Source organism: Notechis scutatus, chromosome 1 (assembly GCF_049901735.1).
Source record: "Notechis scutatus isolate UNSWTSFEM ecotype Mainland chromosome 1, rNotScu1.2, whole genome shotgun sequence".
NCBI lineage: Eukaryota > Metazoa > Chordata > Lepidosauria > Squamata > Elapidae > Notechis > Notechis scutatus.
The window spans coordinates 105,637,862-105,665,069 of NC_142009.1; the positions used below are offsets into that span (position 1 = coordinate 105,637,862).

The 27,208-nt window shown below is 37.5% G+C and overlaps 1 protein-coding gene across 1 annotated transcript in view; it reads right to left on the bottom strand.

The window, feature by feature from the left end:
• Nucleotides 1-27,208, bottom strand: part of AFG1L (AFG1 like ATPase) — a 65,324-nt gene that overhangs the window by 18,337 nt on the left and 19,779 nt on the right. Inside the window, exons 6-9 of the mRNA XM_026666637.2 lie at nt 20,818-20,917; nt 14,891-14,949; nt 5,539-5,621; nt 23-93 (exon numbers count right to left, since the gene is read on the bottom strand). Coding sequence (XP_026522422.2) covers nt 23-93; nt 5,539-5,621; nt 14,891-14,949; nt 20,818-20,917 — 313 coding nt within the window. The remainder of the gene's footprint in view (nt 1-22; nt 94-5,538; nt 5,622-14,890; nt 14,950-20,817; nt 20,918-27,208) is intronic.

Here is a 27,208-nt window from a genome sequence, read left to right on the forward strand (position 1 = left end):
CAAGAGAAATTAACTTACGTACAATCATTTTGTTTTTGAGCCAGCTCATCAAACAACTTATCCATGACAGCCTCCACATCAGCTTCACTTGTGCTACAGTGAAAAGAATAATAGAATATAAAATTAATAACACTTGAAGCCAACATCAAACAGCTGCCTGAGCTTGCTTAGCTTTCTGCCCATATAAGAGAGAGAGACAGAGAGAGAACGAACAGGATGTTATGTTGTAAATACAAACATTAGATTTAGAATTCACTTAAAAAGCAGAGAACATTAACTCTCAGGTAGATAATTTCATTTTATTTACATTCACTGAAAGACTTCTACATTTCAAGCTGTCTCCATTAATATGACAATGCAAGCAAGGCCATCCATGCGATATATGCATACAATGAGACGGGCAGAGTCCTGTCTATATCTTACAAAAAAGGTAAAAGCTGACTGACATCTGAGAGGGAACCTTTTGGAATTATGTGCATTCATAACACTCACAACACTTGAAACAGACTGGAGTAAAACCAATCTCTCTTCTGCTGGCTACTGGCATCTAGAATCAAGATTATAACTCTAGGACAATTTAGAATATTTATAACTCTTCTGAATATAATTTAGTTGATATATTCAAGGAGTCTATCAAAAGAAGTCTTTTTTACTTTTAATAAGAAGTCACCCAATATTTATAGTTCTTTTTACCAATTAAAAAAATAAGTTATGTAATACTTTGCTTAAAATTTTAGAAGGTGCTCAAAATTTAAAATGTTAACAGCAGCTACTGAAATTTCCAAGCCAGATTTCCTATCAGATGCCTCTGGGACATCCATTGGTAGAACTAGAAGTTGTGTTTCAACGTCATCCATTATGCAAACTTAGACACATGTCCTGAACTGGGATAGCCTTTTTGATAAAAGACAATAAATTGCCATGTCAATGTACATACTATTACATCATTGCATTTTTACTTCCTGGAAGTAGAGAAGTATTCAAAATTTTTATTTCCTCAACTGTCTGTGAGGGGTCTTTGGTCTCCAAAGACTGGACACAGCCACAGCCTGAAGTTTTTGAGGATGTGCTGATATCGAGGGTCCCCCCCCCCCCAGTCTTTTGAGCTTATACAAACAAATGCTAAGATAGAATGAAATATATATATATATATCTCCCTCTCCCTCCCCCCCTCCCACCTCTCTGGAAAGGTCATAGCAAATGGCATACAGACTGGGAAACGGAAGCTACGCCTGGAGATTGGCAGCTATTATCAACTATTATAAACAGGCAAGAGGACAACCATTCAAATGCCGAGACCACAAGCTATGATTTGCTATGCTGTGGTGTGTTCAATCCTTGAAGATCAAATAACCCTCACAACTGGTGGCAGAGGTGGGATCCAGGACTGTGGTGCAATCCAAGACTATTGGGGGGGAGGGGGAGGAAGCATTTCTTCCTGGCTGCAGCTGCTTTTCCAAAGCACAGGTAGTTTGGTCTAGTAATTAAGACCCCAGGTAAAAAGCAAGAAACAGTAAATTATAGTCCCACCCTAGCCTTGAAAGCCAGCTTGGGTAACCTTGGGCCAGTCACTTTCTCTCAGCCCAACCCACCTCACAGGGTTGTTGTTGTGGGGAAAATAGGAGAAAAATATATTGGACATGTTTGCCACCTTGAGTTATTTAAAAAAATTATAAAAGCAGAATTGACACACACACGCACACACACATCTACCTACCTACCTAAACTTTACTCCCTCACATTGCTACTTGGAAAAGGGTAGAAAAGAACAATTTTCTTCTTTTCTCTTCATCCTTAGATGGCAAAATATCTTGGCCACTCCTTGATAACCAATACTGAGAGGCATAATTATTTATTTATTCTGTTAGATTTGCATTTAGCTCATGCAGCATATATATGAAGTTCCCTCCTTAATTTTTCTCCAAAACAAAAACTTAATCACATTAACTGTATAAAAAGAAAGTGAATGGTCCAAATCATCCAGTGGCCTCTACTGTTGAGTGTAGACTGGACTGTGTATATCCCTTGTCTTCATCCAACATCTTCATCACAATGTCACATTGGTTCCCAGGTCTTAAGGGTAGCATCACCTTCATGATTCCTTACTATTGCAGCCTTTCATGCCCACACAAATTATGCTTGGTGACAACTGTGATGTATTGGGCTGATGGTGATAATCCCAACATCTCTGGGACAAATTACACATAAGAAATATGTTTATTAAGAGTGCTACATAAATATTAGCATCCTATCATTCTTGCCTATGGATTCTTTCTCCCAAGTATCTACAGTATATATACTACACCAGTGGTTTCCAAAGTGGGCGGTACCGCCCCCTGGCGGGCAGTGAGATGTCTTAGGGGAGTGCTAAGAGGCAAGGGAGGGGGCAGACGAGTGCTGGAGGTGGGCCCCTCACAGGGAGCAATTCAGGGGTGGGATTCTACCGGTTCGTTACCATTCCCGATAGTTTGGAGAACCGGTAAAACAGGCCCCTGGCTGGCCCTGCTCCTCTCCGCCCATTCCTCTGTTCCCTGCCCAGTCAGTCCTTATTGCGCATGCACGAGATCGCACACATGTGCAACAATCGCTGACGGCCACAGCAGCGTGTTGGAGGAGCGGAGTAAGCAAAGCCAGAGGTCGGTAATTTTCACTGCAAAAAGCATCTAGATGCCGCGTGTTTTTTTCCGGTGCAGCTGGAGTCCAACGCACCACTGCCACCGTGTTCTAGGTGCTGGCCATGCAGGCTCACCCCACTGACTGCTGCACCACTCTGCTTGGACTTGCTTGGGCAAGTCCCTCCAGTGCAGTGGGCTCAATGGGGTGGACCTGCGGGGCTGGCGCCTAGAATGCAGCTGCAGCAGTGTGTTGGAGAAGTGGAGCAAGCAAAGCCGGAGGTTAGTAATTTTCACTGCAAAAAGCCTCCAGTTGCCACGTGTTTTTTTTGGTGTGGCTGCAACCCAGCCGCACCGAAAAAAAACACGCGGCAGCTGCAGGCATTCGTGACAAGGGCGATGTGGGCTGGTGGGGGCCCAGAAACAATAATGGCTCATCCCTGTCTTGTCTTCCCTGGCAGCCAGCCGCAGGAGGAAGGTAAAGTCACGGCCATGGGATCACGAAAGAGGCGGTTGTGGGGAAAGAAAAGGGGAGATTAAGGGACGGGGCCTCTGAAAGAGCAAATGGGGTGATGCAGGATTAGCCCAGGCCTTTGACAGATTAGGCCACGCCTGCCTGGGCAGAAAATAGGTAGATAGGTTAAGGAAGGGATAGAGAGAGAGGGAAAGAGAGAAAGAGAGAGAGAGAAAAGAAAGAGAGAGGGGGAAAGAGAGAAAAAAGAGAGAGAGGGAAAAAGAGAGAGAAAGAGAGGGAAAGAGAGAAAGAGAAGGAACAGACAAGAAAGTAAAGAAAGAAAAAGGGAGAGAGAAAGGAAAAGAAAGGAAGAAAAGGGATAGACAAAGAAAGAGGGGGGATGGAAGGAAGGGACAGAAAGAAAGATAGAGAGAGGGAACGAGAGAAAGAGAAAAGAGAGAGAGAAAAAGAGAGAGAGAAAGAAAGTGGGAGGGAGGGGGAGGAGAAAGTGAATGGGATATGGACGGAGGGAGAGAGAGAAAGAGAAAGAGAGGGGGAAGAAAGAGAGAAAGAGAGAGAGAAGAGACAAAGAAAAGAAAGAGAAAAGGGAAAGAAAAAGGGAGAGAGAAAGGAAGGCAAGGGATAGACAAAGAAGGTGGGGTGGAGGAAGGGACAGAAAGAAAAGAAAGAAAGAAAGAAAGAAAGAAAGAAAGAAAGAAAGAAAGAAAGAAAGAAAGAAAGAAAGAAAGAAAGAAAGAAAGAAAGAAAGAAAGAAAGAAAGAAAGAAAGAAAGAAAGAAAGAAAGGGAGGAGAAAGTGAAGGAGATATCTAGTCCAACCACCTACTCCAGCAGGATTAGAAGGGAGTGTGTGTGTGTGTGTGCGCGCGCGCACGCGCCTGCCTGTGCATGGCTGTCAAAACTCCAAAAACAGGTCAAGTAGCTCTGGGGAGGTCAGTCATAAATTAGAACACTTCCTAAGCAACCAGCCATTAAGGACCACTTATATTTGGTTTGCCAGTCACATGACCAGCAAACCACCTGGCCATGCCCACCCAGTCACATGACCACCAAGCCGCACCCACAAATTAGGCCACGCCCACAGAACCAGTTGTTAAGAAATTTGAATCCCACCCCTGGGTGGGGGGCACTGAGGATGAGTTTGTAGCACCAAGGGGGCAGTGGACTGAAAAGGTTTGAGAACCACTGTACTACATCTTAGAATGACTCCTTCCAAAAATCTGCTATGGGAAATCTATTGGTGGGTTAGATGGTAATACAGGCAATCTTCAACTTACAACGTTTAGCGACTGTTCGAAGTTACAACGGCACTGAAAAAAGTGACTTATGACTATTTTTCACACTTATTACCATTGCAACCATTGGTCATGTGATCAAAATTCAGATGCTTGGCAACTGACGCACATTTATGACGATTGCCATGTCCTGGACTCATGTGTCACTTTTGCAACCTTCTGACAAGCAAAATCAATGGGTAAACCAGATTCGCGTGACAACCATTTTATTAACTTAACAACTGCAGTGATTCACTGAATAACTATGGCAAGAAAAGTTGTAAATGGGGCAAAACTCACTTAGCAATTGTCTCGCTTAGCAACAATAATTTTGGACTCAACAATAATCATTGAGGGCTACCTGTATTAAAGGTACTTATTTATTGCTCACCAAAAATACATATTTGTAGGTTATTTAAATAGTAGTATAGATAGTCCAAAGGAAAGAATACAGAGTTGGATTAGGACTGCTCTTTTTGCTAGTGGAGAACAAAATTTTTAAATCCTTAAAGTCGTATAAAACAATACCATACTAAAAGTCAGAAGAAGATTTATTTTTCTGTTGGCTTGATTAAAACCACTTTTTGTTTCAGATGTTGGAACAACTTTATGTCACATATACCTGTATTCACAAATTGCTCTGAGAGTAAACTATCATCAGGGAAAGAAGAAATCAGAGCTATGCAGATAAATTGTACTGATGGTTCTATTATAGCTTCATTTTTATCATTATCAGATATACAGAATTCTGAAGTCAATCAACATCCTAGATACAAGCAGATCCTCTGTCAAAATAAGACCAAGTTTTGAATCCCCAAATGTTCACACCAAATAGTAAATGAGCCCCTATTTGTATAAATAATTATTTTACTACAATAAGGATGCTTGTTTATTTACCAGGGAATTGAACACTCTTTGCAAGAGGATATTCATTGCTTTATAACCATCTGTCACTTCCATTCTGCAAGCACCACACCTCCCCCCCACCCCTTCTATTTAGTCTTAATTCAGTCACAGATTTGAAAAAGACGTTACTGGAGATACTGGAAATATTATCTGATGGTATGAACAATGTCATAGCCATTGACGATGGGACCGACTTGGTTCCGTTTTCCTCCCCATTTAAAAGTTGCTATGACTGTAATAAAATGCACAGAGCCAGTCTTAGTTTCTACCTACAGGTAGTAAAGCTTTCCTGCAGCCGGCAATGCACGCTTCCTGTAGTCTATTCCAGAATCCAGTTGGATGGTGTTGCAGTATTTCTGAGCAGAGAAACAAAAGAAAGATGACATTACTTCTTATAATCAGATGCTGCAGATGTAACTTTGTGTTTGTTGTACTCCCAACAACAGCAAAACTGTGCACAAAAATTAGCACTTACATAACATTAGTACTGCCCCACCCAAAAAAGTGCATTTAAGGCAAACAACCTGTATAAATAAAACTTGCATATCAGAAACTTGCTCACAAAAGCATATATGGAATTCTTATGCCTTTTAAAATAACAGCTGACACTGGGGCTCTACGCTGATTACCAAAACAATAAAATAAGTGCGATATGAAACATTATTTTCTAAATAAAAAGCTGATATTTTCCTCAAAGTTTCAACCCATGCCCCGATTTGTGCTTTGCTGCGTATCTTCCTGCCATCTACTCCTTTTTTAACTTTTAAAAATAATACATCCAACAGAAACAACGCATGTATTAATTGGGTCTCTCTTTGGGTAACTGACTTCTCTATCATAGGACTGATTAAAGCCTACAGGCATGATTGCATTCCATACTCACTAATCACCATTAGGGATCCCTAATCAGCAGCTAAAGAACTTTTAACGGGAGTCTTTGTATTTTTCGTCTTTAATTTTCAAAGCTACAATCCTAATACAGTTGGTTTACATTAAAAATCTTGATATGACTGTATGTTATCTAATAGTGTTAAAAGCCTCCTCTTTCTTGTTCCCTCTGAATTGGTAGCATAGCCAAATGGCAGAACTTGCATGTAGTGAGTGGCCAAAGAAACAATTCCACTTTCACATATATGTACTGTAACTTCTTGCCTCATTTAGCCTCAAGTCTATGAATTATTCAGCTATTCAAATTATTGGGTGTTGTCTTATTACTTCTACATGGCATAGTATGACATATTTAGAATATGTCAATCATATTCTAAAATTTAATTAGGATGTTTAAAAAAGTTCTGTCACACGCACCAAGCTTACCCCAAAAATTGTTTTGTCTTTTCTTTTGAAAGACAAAACCTATTTATAAAGCTTTCCCTTCAGCTTAAAAAGGTAGAAATAATATTATATGAGTAACAAACATAGCGGTGTTTTAAGTTAATATTGCTAATATTGCTATTGAATGAATTTTTTTCTCCATCAAATAGCAGTGGCTTTCAACGGACTACTTATTTTAAATATGTTAAATATATCAACAGAAAGGTTTTCCTTTATGTTGCAATATATCAGATTTAGCAGTGCTGTGGATTGTGTCTTGATTCATCAAGGGAAAGATTTTTGATCTTCTCTTGAAGGATAGCATTGCTTCCACAATTACAATGAATAGACTTGTTATTGCTAGCCTCTAGGTCAGGGGTGTCAAACTTGCAGCGGTCACATTGTGATGTATTGTGACTTTCCCCCCCCCCCCTTTGCTAAAATGGGTGGGCGTGGCCAGTGTGTGACGCATCCGGCCTGTGGGCTGCAAGTTTGACACCCCTGCTCTCGATTGTGATAAATATTCCCTAGGTCAATAGGCAGAGTCAAATTTTCCAGAAGTGAACCAACACACAATAACAGTGCTAGCACAGCAGTAGTACATCTTCAAGAGAAAACCAATCGTGTTTTTACAGTTTTTCAAAGACCCTCCAAAGAAGACTAGAAAACCTGGTTGTCAGTGATGCTGGATTTTTAATAATAACGGAAAGTATAGATAATGCAATAAACAAAATAAGAATTTAATTTATATCTTGCAGTGCATAAATCAGATTCATCAAACTTCATCAAAGGATAAGGAAAGAGAACCTAGTCCTCTATGATATTTTAGGCTGCCTAGAGTTCCTTTAACCTCTGATTATGGGCAACGTTAACTTGAACTTAGATGCAGATTAACACATCAAGAAGGTTCAGAATATATGGGAAACACTGGAATTAAATGCCATGGGAATAAATAAAATTTACTGAATTTACTACCCTGTAAGGCAACAAGTATAGTTCTGGTTCTGGTTGGGAAAACAGCATTTTGGGAGCTAATCTAAAGAAATGGCAATGCATGAATCCTATTGATGTAGATGGGCGTTCGTTCGTATGATGGCACATCCTCTTCCTTGTCTCTACTGTAGGAAAAACTATTTCCATTGAGGAGTTGACAAAATTCCTTTGATTATAATTTGTATAATATACAAACACTGTAGATTAAAATGGATGAAAATATATAGCAGCAAATGTAAATAACTACCTGAATCTTAAAAGAGAGCAAGACATTGGTTCCAGAAATTTTGGTAGGTAACCTTCTAACGCAGTAAAAGCATTAGAAAAGGCATGATGCTCAATTGTGATTATAGCTATTAAATAGCTATTAAATTTCAAATGCATTTGATTTTTATATTATAAATGGCTAATAATTAAGAAATTCTTGTTCAAATTCCCAAGATTCACTGTTGTAGCTCTAGTGATAAGATTCTGTTCTTGGAAACTATCTTGAGCTCAATTATTTTTATATGATTTTAGAAAAGATTCCATAGGCCCTATAAAGGATCAGCTTGATGACCGAATTATATGCAGAGCTCAGAGATAACACATTTTTTGCTTCAGCAGCTAAGATTTTTGGAACAGGGTAAATCCTGAAAAAAAGTATCTTTATGGTTGTTGTTTGACTGATAAGTAACTAAAAGTTAGTGATTGTCAAGAGATAAATTTTCCTCCGATAACCAACCATTCCCAGATTCTTAGTGTAGTTTGGGGTAGAGAAAAATCCATTAATTTTGTTACTCTTCTGTTCTGACATTATGTATTGCCTTGAATATTGTCTTGAATATGGCTTATTGCATAAAAACAACAAGTAAGCTGATTAAAACCACATCCTATTATACTTCCTGAGTTTTAAGTATTTCTGACCAAACAAATTGAATAAAGTCAAACAAAATTCTATTGCAAAGAAAAAGGTTTCTTCTACCACTAGAATTGTTTTAAGTCATGTAAGCTTTGGGATGGAAGACTGCTGAAGGAAGTAGGACTTGCAAATACTGTTTCTCCCTCTCTTTCACTAAGTAGTACATTCTGAGTAAATGATTAAGTGGGATGATTTCCACAGTGCAATAAGACTCTGGATCCAGTTGATTCCTTCCATTTCCCTTCATGTTTTGTGCTAGTTAATCTAACCCACTGTTTGCCTCATTGCCCACCTTTCATATCTTTTACCAATTAATCTAACTCCTGAGAATCTTTCTTCTCTTTCTTTTGGACTTAAAATATAGCTGGTGGTCACATACTTCAATTCTACACATAGCATACGCTGTGCAAAAGCTCAGCCTGAATGTAGTAGGTAAAATGCATCTTTTAATCCGATCAAAAGACCAAAGATTCTGATTTATGTGATAACCAAAGTCACAGGAAAAAAATTGTGTTATGCTTTGCTCATGGCAAACTATCGGAGAGTAGCAATATATTGTTTCCTCCTCATGCATTTGACCTTGTGATGACTGTGATGGATATAATTAAGGTAAAAGTTCTTTAAAATAAAGATTTTTCCCTTCTCAGGAGAACGTACATCTCTATAACAAAACAAAAAAAAAAAACCCAGAAAAAGACGAATCATCCAGCATTTTGTGAAATAAAAAACTTGGTCAAACTATTGTTCAATGTGCACTTAGTCTTTGTCTTCATGTTCTGATGTTGTTCAAACAGCAGACTTAAAAGAAAATAATGTCAATGAATCCTCCCAGGCACTATACATGACCTCTGGGGTAATTAGCAATCACTGAAAAGCAACAAGACTAAAATGTTCTATTCTTTATTACTGTCAGCTCTTATCTTGATCAGCATTTTAATAAAGATGGTTCGTTCCGAAGACAGTTCCATGAATCAGTCATAATTACATCCTGACACACAGTGAATAGTAAAGCAATACTAAATATCACTTCATCAACCTTTCTAACCTTTATGCAAGTATTAACAGTAAATAATTTTTACACAATCCAACAACAGAAAATCTGCATATATCTTAGCTTTGTAGAGACTCTACCCCAAGTGAATTTCCTGTGACCTATACCAGCAAAAACACAATTGGGCATAATTATCCAAGCTTCAGAGATATTCAGGTGTTGCTTTTTTCAGAGTGTACAACTTCAAGTACAAAAGGCTACTTGTTCTATATAATAAGCCCTCAAAGGGTTAAATGAAACACTCGTTTCCTTTTTCTAATAACAACAACTCTAAAGCATAGCAAGCTCATGGCATTCCTTAATGTAACGGTTTAGTTCTATATTTTTGAACACTAGAAATCTAAAAAGACATCCTAAATGGATTAAATCTTTGAGCAAAGAAAGATAGAAAGCAAACTGATGGTTCTGTTTGCTAAGTAGCGGAGTTTGATGACAAAATGAAAAATAATGAGTCCTCCATGGGCTAATTAAATCATATTAGCATTTCTTGATATTTGCAAAAAGTTTTCAAATTGCTTGAACTATTGTTTAATAGTTCGATTGATTTATTCCTTATATATTAAAATAATACAGATCTGTACAGAATGAAAAAGGTTTCTTTTCCAAAACAGTATTGTTCTCTGGAATCTCAGCTGAATACATTTAGCTTCTGAATTAGTTTCTAATTCTAATTGGATATTTTGCTGATTGTTCCTACATAGAAGCATATATTAATAGCAATTAATATATTAACAAAGATTGTAAAATTTGCAATGTAAAAAAAAAAAATGCAACTATAAGGTACTTCAAGATTTCTTGGGACGTTTTTTGGTTCAGGTACAACATGTAAATCAAATCTTGATCTTTGATGGGATATTTTGAATTATCCATAAAAGTATTCACATTTTTCACACAAGGAGCATATAGAAATCTATTTTCAGATTTCTTAACATTATTCAAATAAGTAGAAGCGAATATGGTCAATAGCATATGTTAGAATAAAACTGTCAGATATTAAAAGATTTGACTGATACAAGTATGTAAATACACTATTCTGATGTACTTCTACTTAGAACGAAATATTCTCACTAGATTCCCACTCTTTAAACTCGGACTTGCACTTTTCTGCATTGGTCTTTCCTTTTGCTAAAGATTCAAACAGGAAGGGTGGAAAAAAAATGAAGAAAGACGTGTTGATTTTGGAAACTAGCTTTCCCACAATACAAAAGTGATTAAGATCTAAGCCAAAGGCTAAGGATGGCTTATGCCTAACTCTGATGAGGTCCAGTACCTCATTACCCACAACTGAAAACTTCTGCTGCATTTTGTTTCAAGGGAATCCAAAAGTCCTTGCTGTAAAGCAGACTGACAGGGGAGGGGTGTTGGGGGGTGCACAGTGCATTCAGCCTTTCTGTATCACAACCATTATGAAAGAAGTATAAAACACTGCCTTTATGCTGCCAAGCCACAATGACTCCTCTTACATCAAAGCAGTTTTGCCACTTGGATTTGTTCCTTCCAAATTTATTCAAGCCAAGGGCAGGGAGACAACAATTCATACACACTAATTATACCTAATTATCTATTCCTCCCCTCCTCCCTCAACTTTCAACCACTGTTATTTGCTATTTGGGTTTCTCACAACCTCCTCTTGCCCTGTCCATCCAGCTCCACAGTAAGTCTTTGAAGAAAACAGTTGTGGCTTTTTTGAATATTCACCATGTAAGGTTCAAACTATTCCCATTATTCTTAACACAATTTAGCTGCTAAATTTGAACACTCTTTTTCTTAATCTGGCAAATTTCTAACAATTCTGCATGAAGAAAATGGTCAATGATATGCTTTTCTTCTTCAGGAGCTTCTCTTCTCCTGATGCTTTCTTTTCATGAGCTCAATGAAATGTTTATTGGATTAATGTTCTTCTCTGTGGACCTTCCTGGAGCCTGTGATAAAGCCCTTACAAACTTTATTAACTGGCTGAGACTTTGGGGAATGGGCTACACAGAAAGATGGGGCTCAGCTTTATTTCACACTGAATTGCAAGCAAAGAAAAGTGCCATATGCTAATTAAGCAAACACATCCCAATACCTGAAGAAAAACACTTATTAGGTAGCTGTTCCAAAATGTGCGTAACTTGTTTGAACCAAAGAGTTAATTTGCCGAAGCAGGATTAAAGGAGTCATTAATATTAAAATAAAAAGGGAAGAGAATGTTAAGAGTTTGCCGCAATTATTTTAACATTAGGTGATAATTTGTTTTGAAAAATGAAGAACGGCCAAACAATGGCCCGGGGAAAAATAATTGGCACTTACATACACCCTTACATACAGACGCAATTTACTTTTCTATAGTTTCAAAATGACTGCATTGAGTCCAAATGTTTTAAAAACTGTTGCCTGGTTCTTGAATATTTAATTTGTGTTGTGGTTCTAGAAGAGACAAAATGAATAAATGCATTCAGTGTGCTCTTGATTCCCATTCTATAGGAAGGAAACCTTTTAGAGGAGCAAACGAAAGTCTGGAGTTCTAATTTTGTAGGCTAAAGCATAGATGCTTTCGGACAAAATGCTTAAGATGAGATCACGTTAAAAGCAGTCGCAGAACAGGGCTATGTAGTTTAACTTGGATCTAAGTCAAAACCTATTCTAACATTTTATTGCGTTCGTGAGTGTGTATGCCTGCATGTGTATAGACACACAGAGCCTCTTTTTTATTATTATATTAAGCCCAGTGATTCCCAACAACGGAACTGCATTGTATATCCCAAAAGTAATCCATTTAATTAATACAGAGAAAAGAGAAAGACAGAGTTTACAACTGCCAAAGCTTGGGAAAGAAAGACTTCTATTGAAGACTTGCTTGGCTTCTCACTAAGAAAGAAATCAAAAGGCCTAACATCTTCAGCACTGAAAAAGTCAATAGATAAGTGAAGACATCACAATATCAAAGACTTAATCCCAGGAATTCTGACTCAGGTGACAGCTTAGCAGAGGTCAGGATGCTGACACTGACCACAAAAGCAACTTTAGACTATTCAGTGTACTGAAAGCTACTAGGCTATCGCCGCCTTAGAACAGAATTAACTGACAAATCAGTTTAATCACCAGAATGACTTTTTTAAAGAAATGAGAAGAAACAAATTTGTTCAGCCTTACACAGGTGGCCCGACAAAGGCAGAACACACAATCAGAAACATTTTATATTTTCTCACTGGGGCTAAAAGATGCGATTTTGCCCTCAAATGGCTCAGAATTTGCCATCCTGCTATAGAGAGAACCATTCTTGACTCAACAGAATGGTAGTTAAATATACCTTATTATCCCTGACAAGTTTCAGACCGTCAAAAATAATAATTTAGTAGGGATAAAGCCAGCGCTGTTGTAAAGCCAATAACCTAATCTAAAATATATTCAAAGACAAATTTCATAAAATGAAACACAACTGATTTCCAGGGAAATACGCAACTGCATTGCTACTACTTAAACGATAATAAGAGATGAAGGAGAAGTTCAAGGATAGCCAGAGCTCAAGTGAAATTAGGTCATTATACAGACCACAAAACATAAAATTTAAAGAAACCCCCACACACAGATGGTTTATTTGGGTCCCACAATTGAAAGATGACAACTGACATAATATGCTAACTCAGAAAAAAGATGCCCCACTGATTTCAGTTAATATAAAAGTGGTTGCAGACTTTAGCATCTTCTACACAATTTCATGAATTTATATCATCCATAGAAATCATGTGCTGCTGATTACTTCAACTGTAGGAAGCACTTACTAAAAATATTATCCCTTTAATTGCTTTACTTTATACGGAGACGATTCAACCAAATAAAGCATTTTAAAATCTCAATAATTTTCAAAGAAAAGATTTAAATATATAAATGCAATACCATCTCCTATATAATAGTATTTACTGATATTTTTGTATTGATCAAAATCATTGTACACATATACATACATACATAGATGTGCAGGTCTTGGCGTGTGTTCGGGTCTTTTCCCATGTAAAAGACCTGAACATGCCAAGACCTGCATACCTGTACCTGTGAAAATCTACAAAAACACATTGATAGATATCTACATATTTTAGAGGCACATTGCTGAATATCCGAGGTGGAAAAAAAAAAACAGTTTTCCCAGATTGTACTGAAATACTAGATTATTATAGTAGGTTATCAGCAATCAGTAACAAAAGAATCTAATGCTAGGTCTCTTAAACCTGTGTGAGACCCTGTTGAGTTTACATTGAATTTTTATGAGGCCTCGTTTAAATGAATTGGAACTGAACATAGGTAGTTCTTGACTTGGGACCACAACTGAGCCCAACATTTCCATTGTTAAGTGAGTTTTGTCCCATTTTACTTTTCTTAACATTGGTGTTAAGTCAATCACTGCGGTTGTTATGTTGGTAACATGATTTTTAACTGAATCTAGCTTCCCCATTGGCTTTGCTTGTCAGAAGATCACAAAAGGTGATCACATGACACCAGGACACTGCAACAGTCATAAATACATGCCAGTTGCCAAGCTTCCAGATTTTGATCACACTGACCATGGGGATGCTGCAATGGTCATAATGCTCACTAAAATGAATGGTTGTAAGTTAAGGACCATCTGTACCTGTTCTGCTGTAAGTTCCCCCTTCTCATTCCTGGTAGTATTTTAAACACAGAAGTAGTCAATGAAATTTGGGAAGCCAAAATCTAGTCATGCATCAAACCAACCGCACAGTTATCTAAATTCTTTCTCCCTTGCTTCTTTTGCATATAATAAGAAAATAGGAATTTGGGGAGCCATATTCACTATAGTAATTTTTTAAAAGTTAGTTCTCCAACAAAAAAAAAAATAAGAAAGCAAAAACAAAGCCATGTTAACAAAAATAAATGCTTCATATTATTTTTTACCAGAAAGATCATCTGATCCCATCAAAGGAAGAATGGCTTACTAAGTTATGGAAATACACATTGATGTCTAAATTAATGCCCCCTTTTAAAAGTAATTCACAGATTTATACCACATCAAGAAATGTGGGTTTCTCAATGTATAGAATTTACATTTTGGTTTCACAAGACATCAAAAATAGAACAGATATTTAGTAAAATAGATTGCAGTATGATTCACACTGTGTTGACCACAATTCTTGATATTCATTTTTGGTTTAGAGTTTGATAGTGATTTTTACTCTGCTAAAGTGATATAATGCATTCAGTTATTTACTGGTAATGTTATACTTGAAAATTTTATCTCTATTATAGCTCTTCGTTTATTCATCTATATTTTATTGCCATCCCTTCTTCTGGATTTTTCATGCTTGCTTACATATCTTTCCTAATGTTTAGTAACTTTTTTAAAAATAGTTTTTTAAAAATATATTTTTTACCTTTAGTATAGCAATGAATGGCACAAAGTTAACTCTCTGGAGCCCATTTTTATAGAGATCTGAAAGAAAACATATTGTGTTATCTTTGCTGCGTTCTTTTCCGAAAATTCTCTATTATTATATTGCTTATGTTCAAGGACCAAAAAGAAAAAAAAAACATTGTTAATTTCACTCCAAACTAAAAATGATATAATTGATAGCAGAAGCATTATATCAACTTCAACACAATTGCTAATATTATAAACGTATCAGAGATTGATAGGGAGATACTGTAACATACAAGAAAATTAAAGTTATTATTTCCACAAAGTACATAGCACCAAATTTTCTTTAAAAAAACAGAAAATGCAATTGTATTTACTGTACATTGTTATCATTGCCTTATTTTGTAGCGTTTTCTTTGCAAAAATGCTACAAAAATTAAATAATTAAAATGGCATGCAGCATTGTAATAGCATAACCTTTGGCATTCAGAAAGCAAGTCTGGTAGTTTTGTCTCCATCCAAGGCATCTGTCTCCACTTATGCCTTGGGTAGAGATAAAACTACCAGGCTGCTATTACAGATGCAGCCAGCATCCACACACAGGATATATAAATTAACTTTTACAACCAAGCAATTCTTGGTGTATTTAAACGTGGTTGTGTCCTCCAACCAAACATTCCAAACTATATTGGAATGGGTAATAATCTATCTATCTATATAAAAGTGTATGTGTGTGTGTGTGTGTGTGTGTGTGTGTGTGTGTGTGTTCCAGCATAACTCTGGAATGCCTTGAGCAATTTCAACCAAACTTGGTACACAGATGACTTACCCTCTGGAAACAAATACTGTGGGGGTAAGACCCCCCCCAGCACCCCTGGGGTGTGTGTGTGCCTTAAAATGACTTCTACTGTACAGCACAGTAGACTTGCTATGGTAAGGGCTTCACAGTACTCCACAAGGGGGCGCCCTCTCAGCCCTCCAAGGAAACGTCAGGCGATTGGCCAAGTGCAATAAAAAAAAATGAAACACCTGCATAGACAACAAATTCCTAAGGAGAGGAATAGAAGACTTGCAACACTGGGCAAGAGACCATACAAAGTGTGAGTCCCGACTACAGGATTTTCCTGTCTTATTTATTGGGATAAATAAATACCCAGGCAACATTGGGTTATCGGCTAGTAAAATATAAAATAAACTTTGTAGGTCTTATCTGCAATCCCACAGCAAAATACAAAGTAATTCAAACTGGCCAATAAAAATCAAAAGAATGAAAAAGGGAAATTACATAGCTACTTACTACAGATAGTCCTCTACTTATGACTGGAATGGAGTCTACCCATCATGGTCATTAGGCATGATTATTATAAAGTGGTTCACCCACCTCACCAACCTGATTTCATGACCTTTTTTGTGATTGCCGTTAAGCAAACACTGTGATCAGAAAGTCAACCCATTGTTCATTATGAGCATTTTGCTTAAAACTGGAAATAAATGCTGATTTTCAGCACAACTGTTGTGAATTGCGATCATGTGATCATGGGATGCTGCAAATGACCATTAAACATGGGCTGACTGCTGAGCATTCAACATGCAGTCATGTGACTGGGAGGGACTACTATTGGAACTTCGGAACTGGGTCATAAGTATCCCCAGGGAGGTCCATCGTAACTCTGAATAGTCACTAAGCCACCAGTCTTAAATCAAGGACAACCTGTATTCTTAGGGATTTGATAGCCATGTTGACTTCTGGAACAGAAACCAAATCTTGGGAATATATCCTAAATTTGAATCAATTAAGTATCCAGATAACACCACCTACCAGATTTGGTACATTATTTGGGACAGGCTATATCTATATAAAAGCTTTAGATACCAGGAACAGCTGTAGGCAGATTAGACCCTCAATTTTTTGCTTATAATCTATTCCTTTACAGGGCAACATAACATATGAAAGGATATTTTATAATCCAATTCTAAATACAGATCACAAGTAGTTGGAAAAGACGGTGGTTTCAACAGTTCACTATCCAGCGCTATAAATATATTGATACTGAACACAATTTTAATTTATTAGTAACCTTATGTGATCCCAAGAAAAATAATTAAGGAATTTGGAGGATTCTTATATCTCTTTTGCGTTTTTGACATCAAGCATGCAATTCTAATGCTTTTCTAATATCAATCCATTATAAACATGACTTGGGGGAAGACAGAAATAATAATGAGTGCTAGGAAAGAATAATAATGTCAGGCAAGGAAACTCTTGAAGTCACAGTTGCTTCTCACTCAAGTTTGCAATTTTCAGGGGTTTCCTGACTCCATTTCTATGTCTTGCATCTTCTGGTTTGAGAGAGTATTCTTTGATACTCTTCACTATCATCATTTGGCTAAAAGTTATTTGTAAAAATAATAAAAATAAGATACAAATAAATACATACTTTTTTAAAAAAAACTGAGCCTTTCTACAGGTTTTGGATTTATGCCCTCATAAATCAAGACCAAAACTTATGAATATGTATTCTAGGGCTGCATTCATTAGAGTGTAACAGGTTTAGCTGTATTAGATAACCTATGACCCATTTGGGTCATCAGTTTCAGAGACACCAGATTCCTCAATGCCTTCCACAATGACAGAGCTGCTAATGTACTGGAAAAATTCTTCAAAATTCAAGGAGATATTTCCAAGATGAGTCTGCCTTGAAAGTAGACATGATGAACTGTAGAGCACAGTCAAACATCAGGAGTTGACTACAGGAAATGTTTTATGACTTTTGTATTGTGTCATAAAATGCTTAATGGTAATTTTATGTTATAAAATGTCTTTTTAATTTATGAAATTTCAATTCCACAGGAGTCACAGGTCTCCAGATTTTGAACACACTCTGTAAGCAAGTCCGTTTGAGGTATCTGGGTTGAAAAAGTTTTGCCGGGTGATGCACAGTTTCACATACGAGTTTTAGTAGCATATATAAACAGAAAAGAGCAGCATTGCCACTTGGCAGAAATGAAGCACTAGGGTCACATTACTGCATGCCAATTCTTCAGCAACTATTATGATTCTTGTTTATGTTCAAAACACAATTTAATGTGTATAATTACACACAAGTTCTAATTCAGTTTGATGAAGATAACACACCATTTTATTTTTGACGACTGAATTACTAAACTATGCTTTTAAGAATGGCATATAAATTTGAAACATAAAATATAAATACAAATATTTCTAAGATTTTGAAATGAAGATAATAAAACTACATAGGCTAAAAAGAATCAAGCAGAATAACATACTACATAAAACCTGTTTGGCCAGCAGGGATTTCATTCCAACCAGTGATGCGTAGCAGCTGTTAACTTACGAATATATTTAGCACTAGTAGTTGGCTTAGCTCTGGTTCAGTGGCAAGCCCTTCAGTTTCCAACAACCCGAATCAGCAAGCTCAAAACTGAGGTACAGGTGGTTCTCACTTAACAATGGTAACTGGGGCCAGAATTTCCACCACTAAGTGATGCAATTGTAAAGTGTGACATCACGTAACTACATCCCTTAGCGAAAGCAATCCTAGTACTCTCCATTGTCATCGTTAAGCAAGGATCATAATTGTTAAGGGAGGCCCTCCTCACAACTTCATGCTGGCTTCCAATGAGAAAAATCAATGGGAAAGCTAGCAGAAGTCGCAATTCCAGGGTGGCTTTCAAGCCGATTAGCAGGCAGCTAAGTGCAGGCCATAGTACAGGCATGGCTAGGTTGGGTGTGTGGGGTGGTGTCATTGTTACCAGGCATGGGATGGTGTGCAGATGGTCAGTGCAGCGTGAGCACAGAGATGGATACTTCCAGGTGAAGGAGAGGGCACAGGTGGGTGCTGCAGCACTACATAAGCATAACAGACCAGCCACTCTTGCATGACAGTGCAGGCCGACACATCCTACAAGGCATGAGATCCCCAGGGTTGTGGGAATCACTGACTTTGCTTGCGGGAAATTGACAGGGAAGTCACAAATGTGATCATGTGGATGCTGAAACCATCGTGTCAGCTGACTGCCAAGCTTCCAACTTGCAGTCACGTGACTGGAGGGATTCTGGGATGGCTGGAACTTTGAGGACTGGTCACAACCATCACTCCTTCAGCACCGTTATAACTTCAAACTGTAGTTGAATGAGTAGTTCAATTATCTGTATGCTGCGAATTGTATTGTAATAATATTTCAAAGGATACTGGTTCCCATCCCATTTTAGCCATCAGCAAACAGGACACTACTTTCAGATGATAGTTTTCCATTACCTTAAATACTAAACAATATATTATGGTATGATCTTTCATGAGCTGAAGTGGACTAGACTGTTGAAAGCATAATCTTGAATGAGAAAAATGCAAGATGCTTAAGTGGTTAATGGATTCTGTTATTATTTCCTCTTGCATTCTCACTGGCTATTATTGTGAATGGCCCAAGCAGCTTATAGCTGAGATTAGAGGCAACTTACAAAACATATCTAAATATATAAATACCCGCACATTTTGTGTCTTTCTGTGTACTTAACTTTAGAATATTATTGACTTCAGGTTAAATATTCTATAATACTTTGCATTCGCTGTGCTATTTTCCTAGCATAATTTACTTTTTCCTATTTTATATTAATTATATGTCTTTTAAGGAGTTACGGGCAATACACGCTTTCCTTCCCCTTTGTACAGGGAGAAGCTATGTACTGTTAACTCTGTTGTTCTTCCTCTAAGTCAACGGTCGCCAACCGGTGGTCCACGGCCCACTGGTGGTCCACGAGAAAATTTTGGTGGTCCGCAGAGAAAAGTCACCCCCAGAGCACCCCCCAAAGCATTTAATCCAAGCTGCACAGGAACACAAGGCTGCGCTGCCCACAAGGCCCTCCCTCCCTGCCCATTCACTCCTGGCCTAGCAAACTTGCCTGCTAAGTTGCTATTTTTCCTTTTTCCGACCATCAGCTGTTCTGCTGTGCTGGGAGATTTAGATTAGCTAGAAAGTAGGAAATTGTTGGATTTCTTGTTTTCTAGCTAATCTTTAGATCTTCGGCTCTGTTTTTAAGCAGAGCCGAACCTCCCTTGGGACTAAAGGTTCTATTATTCAGTTGCAGACTCAGCTAGCCGATCGCAGAAACACAGATCTAAGTGAATCTGTGATTCTGTGAGCAACTCAATCTGCCTGCCTGCTTTGCCTGATTTTGGGTAAAAGTTGCTCTTTTTTTTAATAAAAATTCAATATTTATATAAATATTTATAATATTTACATACAAGCCATGCCCAGCCAGTCACATGACCACCAAGCCACACCCACAAATTAGACCACACCCACAGAACCTGTTGTTAAGACGTTTGAATCCCACCCCTGCCTCTGTGTGTTTGGGTGTGTGTGAGAGAGAGAAAGAAAGAGAGAGGTGGGGGGAGGGAGGGAGAGAGGTTAGATTAGATCAAAATTCATATTACTGATCCCCAGGATTTAAAATTATGAGTTTGGTGGTCCCTGAGGTCCAAAAGAATGGTGACCCCTGCTCTAACTACTCTGCCCTGCTACTTCTATTTCTTACCTTTTTGTTTCAAAGGACAATTGGTTCTTGAACGCTTTAAGGAAAGAGTACTTGAATCTACTTTTGATTACTCCAGGAATTGAAGAGACTTTCATTCAGAAAAAGAGAACTATGCTAACAGAAAATGTCTTTCTGAGAGTGCAGTTCTTTCTACTTTAGATCCCACTCAATGCACGTTAATATCATTTATTTTTATGACTTTTAATAGAAACCAAGAAAGAATTTAATGTATGACATAGAGTTAGATCTTAACATAACACCTAAAAGTATGAACCTGGTAAAAGAGACGGATGTTAACCAGAAAGAGATCAATGTACAGTCAATTTAAGATATTTTAACTGTACTTTCATTGAAAAAGCCAGGATCAGCATATTATTCATTATTACCTTCTGGTGGCCTGTTTGATGTGGCTACAACGATGACACCGTTTTGGAACAGGTTTTCAAAAAGCTGTTTGAGAATCATAGCATCAGCGATATCTGTGACCTGAAGAAGACAATACTATTATTGTCAAAAGCAAAATCTTGACTTGTACAATTGACAAAGCTGCATCCAATTTGCTTTGAGGTTTTTTTTTTTTTTTGTCTTGTTAGTCAGAAGAGAGGTTTGTTGGTTCAAAGGCAAAAGATTCTATGTTGCCACTTGAAGAAAAAATGTGGGTGGGACGGGAAATAATAAGCAGGGAGTATGTAGCAATCTTTTCTCAAAACAAGTCTTTATTCCAGATTGCTGAACAATTCTGGTTAACTTCCATTCTAAAACTCCAGTTGAGATTTAAGATTTAAAAAGCGTGTTAGTTTGAAACACAGACCTGCCAGAAGACCAGGAAAGAAAATACACACCAGCTGCTCTACATTTCTATTACCTTTCTAGGAAAGGTTCACTTTAAAGGTGACTTTAAATGGTCATGGGACTTTTAGAAAATAGGACAAGTGGCCAAGTATACATCATCAGCTGCTGTTGAAAATAGAACGATATGACATAGATACTATTGTGCGATTGTTACACAAAACAATTCAACAGATGGCCCATCACAAAAAAATAAGCAATTTCATTGTTCTTTTTAAGTGCCTTCTATTACTGTCCATGAATAATCAAAAAGGCACTGCAGTCAGTTCCAGCACAGTCAGCCTCTTCTAACCTTCAGACACAAATCATTCTCTCTCACACAGAGACACACACTCTCTCTCTTAAATGAAGAATGGAGAGCAACAATTCATGACAAAAAGAAACTTTTGTCTGAGGATTTTCACTTCCCCACTTATTGTTCGTCAAAATTATTACAGCTGTGCTAAAGACACTAATCTTATTATATGCAGAACTTCACTTAAATATGTAAATTCACCAGATGAATACTACTAATATAAAAAAGGAACATAATAAAACAGGCTGAGAAAAAAAACATTTCCACCCCAAAACCTCACAACTATTCCCACCCTGAACCTAGGAAACTTTTACACATAGTGTTGTTCCATGCTTCTGCCTTTGGAAACTGCTCTCCCTAAATCAAGTTATACATCTTTTAGATAACTGACTATTTTCTTAGAATGAGCAGGCAGATAAGTACAAATGTAGAGAGACACTGAAGAAAACGACAATCTAACAAATCAAAACTTAGCGTCTTTGCACCTGTCAGTCAGAAACAAAAACAAAATCAGAAAGGCATTAGGTAGCTAAAAGCAGGTATCCATTTTGATGAGACCTCTGAAACAGGTAAAATAAGACAGGAAGGGGGGAAAAAAGTCTTCCACTTGACAAATAGAAAACTATACGGATCAGGACTTATTTCATTTCCCAAAGGAACACTTCCGATAAAGCATTGCAGCTTGGAACATTCCATAGAGAAAGGTTTATGACCAGACAAAACACAACGAGGACATCGTTGGTGTTTTGCTCTTGCAGAATTTAAATCTACTTGTCTACCAAAATTGATTATTTTTTAAGTTACATAATTAAAAAGAAGAAGCAAGAGTCATTTGGTATATTGAATGCCAATTTATGTCCTTTTGATCCTCTGTAGCTTTGGAGAGGAAGACAAAAGTGAAAGCATCTCAAAGCTCAGGTTCTGCCTGTGCTCAGCATTCATTATGATGTGAACAAAAGAAAAGAATACAAATTACCAATAAGAGATGTCTGCTAATGGGGAGAATGGTGAAATTTCATTTGCATTTAAGAGAAAAGATTTGTATGACCTAGAGCTGCTTTCTTCTCACATAAGTTTTTTTTAATCTAAATAATGTATGTGTCTGAGTACCTGAACCCCAGTTATCCTCTGATTGGTACAATTTCTTGGAATGAATAGTAAACATAAGTATGTATAAGTAATAATTAGTGTTATCAAAAAAACAGGAGTGTAACAGTGCAATCTTAGACATTTTTACTCAGAGGTCCCCCTGCATTTAATGAAGCTTGCTCCTACTAAGTATTTAAAATTGTTCTTTTTGCTTGTCTTACAGTATATAACAATATTAATTTCCTCTTTACAAGTATCCTGGATCCCAAGCCCAATCACTCTTTTCCTGCAATTTATATGAAAATAAAGCTGTTTCATGTCTGAAATGCCTGTTTTTTTATAAAAAAAAGTAGAGATATAGAATGTGACATTAGACTAAGGCAGTGTAACCAAAAGGAGGACTCACAGTTGGTCCATAAGCAGCTGGGTGAGCTTGATTTTCTTAGAGTTTCACATCTGAAATGACAGGCGTGCATAGTGTGAACTGAAGGTTGGCACAGCCATTAGCCCCCCCCCCCCAAATAACATTGCTGGAAGGTTGTGTACCATTTTATGGTGAAAAGTGCCCATGTGCTAAATCAAGAACTTGTTCTTCTTTTTGTTTCTTTAAATATAAGCCTATTTTAATGCAATACTGTTTGGGGATTGGGAAGAAAGAAAGAAAGAAAGAAAGAAAGAAAGAAAGAAAGAAAGAAAGAAAGAAAGAAAGAAAGAAGAGAGAGAAAGAGAGAGAGAGAGAGAGAGAAGGGGGTGATACCAAAAGGACCAGCCAGTCACTCAGTTTCTGCTATAAAACTGCAGCTCTGCTTCTCTTTCCTGAATCTAGAGCAGAGGTGGTATTCAGCAGGTTCTGACCAGTTCTGGAGAACCGGTAGTGGAAATTTTGAGTAGTTCGGAGAACCAGCAAATACCACCTCTGACTGGAGGTTTTACAGTATCCGTCCCCTGCCACGCCCGCCAAGCCACGCCCACAGAACCGGTAGTAAAAAAATTTGAATCCCGCCACTGATCTAGAGAGGGGCAAATGTCAATGGAGATTCTCAGTCATCCACATCATGGTTGTCCCAAAAGTGCTTTCTTTCAAAAGGAAACTGGACTTTCTTGTCTAGTTGCCCTTTTGAAAGAAAAAATCTTAGAGAGGGGCAAGCATTTTTGGACTAACTATGGCATTACCACTTTACTCTAGACAATTGCCTTCAGCCCAAGCAAACTCAAGTCTCCAGACTTGGCAAAGGACAAATTTTAAGAAGAAATCTGCAGCAGGTCCAAATGCACGAATCCCATTTTTTTCTATGTTTGAACAACCTAGTATCATAAAAGGAAGCCACACTTAACAAAGTTATCAACGGTTTCATAAAAACAAACCAGTAAATAAATACTGTAAATGCTTTAATGCATTTTCAGAATATCTTATCAATATCCAGCAACAAATACTTGAACTAAGGAAACTGAAGCATCGGGTTTTGTTCTTAAGCCAGTGAAAGAAAAGTATCACACAAATACTAGTTTGCTGGACTGCAGAATCGGAAAAGTGAGGCAATACTCCACAGCTATTCAACTTTGAGGCACACAATGTGGCATGAGTGAGAAGACAGAACAGCAGAGTTATATCTCATGCTACTTGTAAATAATGCTGTCATGCCCCTGGTGGAGACTGACTCTGAGAGAAAGGACAAACAGCCGACAGGGAGTGGAAGTGTGGCTCTTGGAGGTTGTGGAGGAGGCTGGGGAATGGCAGAAGCCAGCTCAGCAGTCAGAGGAGGACCCAGGCCCATCCCTTCTCCATTCTAGGGCACGCAGGGAGGAGAGGATAAGGGAGAGACGTGGTCTACTCGGGAGGAGAGGGCCTTGATCCTCTTCATGGGCTGCAGGTGTGAGAACTGAATAAGAGGATGGACATGCGTAGGAAACAAAGCATGGAAATATCTCTAGTTTATGGTTCCTCTCCAAGTTTGCCGTCCTTCCCAGTGTGTGTTCTGTTATCTGTGGATGTCCTCCAGCCCTTATCTTGCCTGGTTTGTGTTTTTCCCTTCTTCTTGTAACTGCTTGTGTGGGAGTTTTTGTCTTCCGTCAAGGATATTTGGAGCTTGGAAGCAATGTTAAGGAATAAAAGGGGCTTCACCGGGTTTTTGTGACTGTGTTTATGTTGTATCCCCCCCTCCCCCCGTCATCACAAATGCAAAGTTTAATGAAGCTTCAGTTCATTTAGGACAGGTATCTACTGTACTATATATATTAAAAACGAGGAAATAGATACATTATGTGTCTGTGAAACTATGAGGAAAATAAAGAGCGTACAGTAATAGATTTGAGTAATGGTGGTCTGTTCTTCTAAAGTGAAGCTTATGAATACATTTAAAGAAGTTAAGAATGTATTTAATTATGAATGAAAGGGCTAAATGTATATATGTGAAAAATGAATTAATGTGATGCAAGTTAAGGTGAATGCATATAAAAAGTAGGAAACCACAGGTTGTTAATTGGAACTTACATTCCAATAAAAACTGATAAGGGAAAAATAGGGATAAGTTCCAGGATAAAAATGTGCAACAGTCTGAGTGAATGTTATTCAGTGGAAAAATTATTTTCTTGGGTGATGTGAATGGATGAAAATTAGATGATAAAATAAAATGATTGGGCATTCAGAGATGTAATAAGTATTAAGAATGGATATTCTTTGGTGAACTCCATATTCAGGTTCCGAATGTGAGACATATGATGGAGGGAAGAGGAGGGGACGGAAAGGAAGGAGACCTAAGTTGAGCTTTGTTAAGCTGAGTTGATCTGAGGAACTAGAAGAGAATATTTGAATGTTTTATAGAAAAAAGTATTAGGAAATAGATTAATTTAGCCACAAAATGAATGGGAAGTGAATAGAAGGAAATAAAGTTAAAAGAATTGTGTTACAGAGTGCTACAGAAGTGTCTGGATTTATATTGATAGAAAGTATGAAAAATGCAGGGTGTAAGGATGAGGAATGAAAATGCTGTAGATGAGAAAAACAGAGATATTGCTAAGAGGATGAGAGAGGTTGTACAATGTGTAGTGTGATAAAGGCATTGTTGCAAGAAAATAGTAAAAGAAAACAAAGCTAAACTTGCAAAGAATTTTATAGGAATAATTGTCTTGTTCATGGGAAAAGAGAACTAAACAAGGAGCTTCTTCTACAGTAAATTCAAGTATGAATAAAAGTGATAAAAATATGGTGTATACCAAAGGGAAATTTAAAGGAAATTCTAGATTTCAAATTTTCACCTCCAAAAATGTGTGAGAGGAAAACTTTTTTAAAATCAGACAATTAATTTTAATAGACATTGTGGCATAATTTATTTTTTATCTTTGCACTTGTTAAGTACAAGATGAAATATTTTGCTCATATATTTCTTATAATAGATTTTTGTATAATAGAAAATCTAATGTTGTTTCTGTTATTAGTATAGTTTGCCCAAAATTCAGATCTATCATCACTACCTTTGAAATATCTATTCATCTATGTAATTCATTAAAACCATTAAATTTCATCTTTGTGATAGTCCATTAATACACGCTGGCTATGCACTCTAAAGCTTACCTCCGGTATCCACTCAACAGTATCCAAGGCTTAAAGTCAAGGTATATTACACATACTACATCTCCATAGCCCACTATGCCAGTTTTGTATCAAAGGAGGAAATTAGGCTAGACTGGTGTAATTTGCTTTTGGCTAATTCAAGCTACTTATCATATTCCCTATTCTCTACTGGTCATTTACAAGTGGTCTGTAGCTCAGTAGCAGGATATGCTAGGGACACAATGGGATTATAAGGACTTTAATGATGAACTCCTCAACAGATTTATCACCTGTCAGGAAACAAACACATTTGATTGCCTTGTGCCACCTTGATTACTATTAACCCAGCTGTGGATTTTCACATGCCAAGTAGAAATATCCAACCAACAAAAAGGAGAACTTTGACCTAGGCTTCTTAAACTTCCAAACTGAAACCAAATTGACAATTTCTTCTGACAACTAAAAATTGCAGAAAATCCTGCTTTCAGCTTTAAAGCATAAAGATGCATCCTCAAGATTAACAAAGGGCTTTGTGGAATAGGGAAGTTATGAAATGGAAATACTTCATTAAACACGGAAAAAAGAATGCACTTCAATTCAGAAATCCATTCACTGCTTGAACACAGCTATTTTCTTCTTCCAAAAATATTCTCAACTGTTCTATGACTGCAATGCAAGAAAAACTACAAAGTAGTATCAGTACTGTCCATAATAATTGAGACTCTAAGAAAATCAGAATACTTGATGTCACATTTTAAATTGCAATGTTAAAAGGAGAGAATCAGTTTGGTATAGACCAGGGCTGTCCAACCTTGGCCCCTTGAAGCTTGGCGGACTTCAACTCCCAGAATTCCCCAGCCAGCTTTGCTGGCTGGGGAATTCTGGGAGTTGAAGTCCGCCAAGCTTCAAGGGGCCAAGGTTGGACAGCCCTGGTATAGAGAGTAAGGCCTCAGGCTAGAAACTAGGATACTGTGAGTTCTAGTCCTACTTTAGG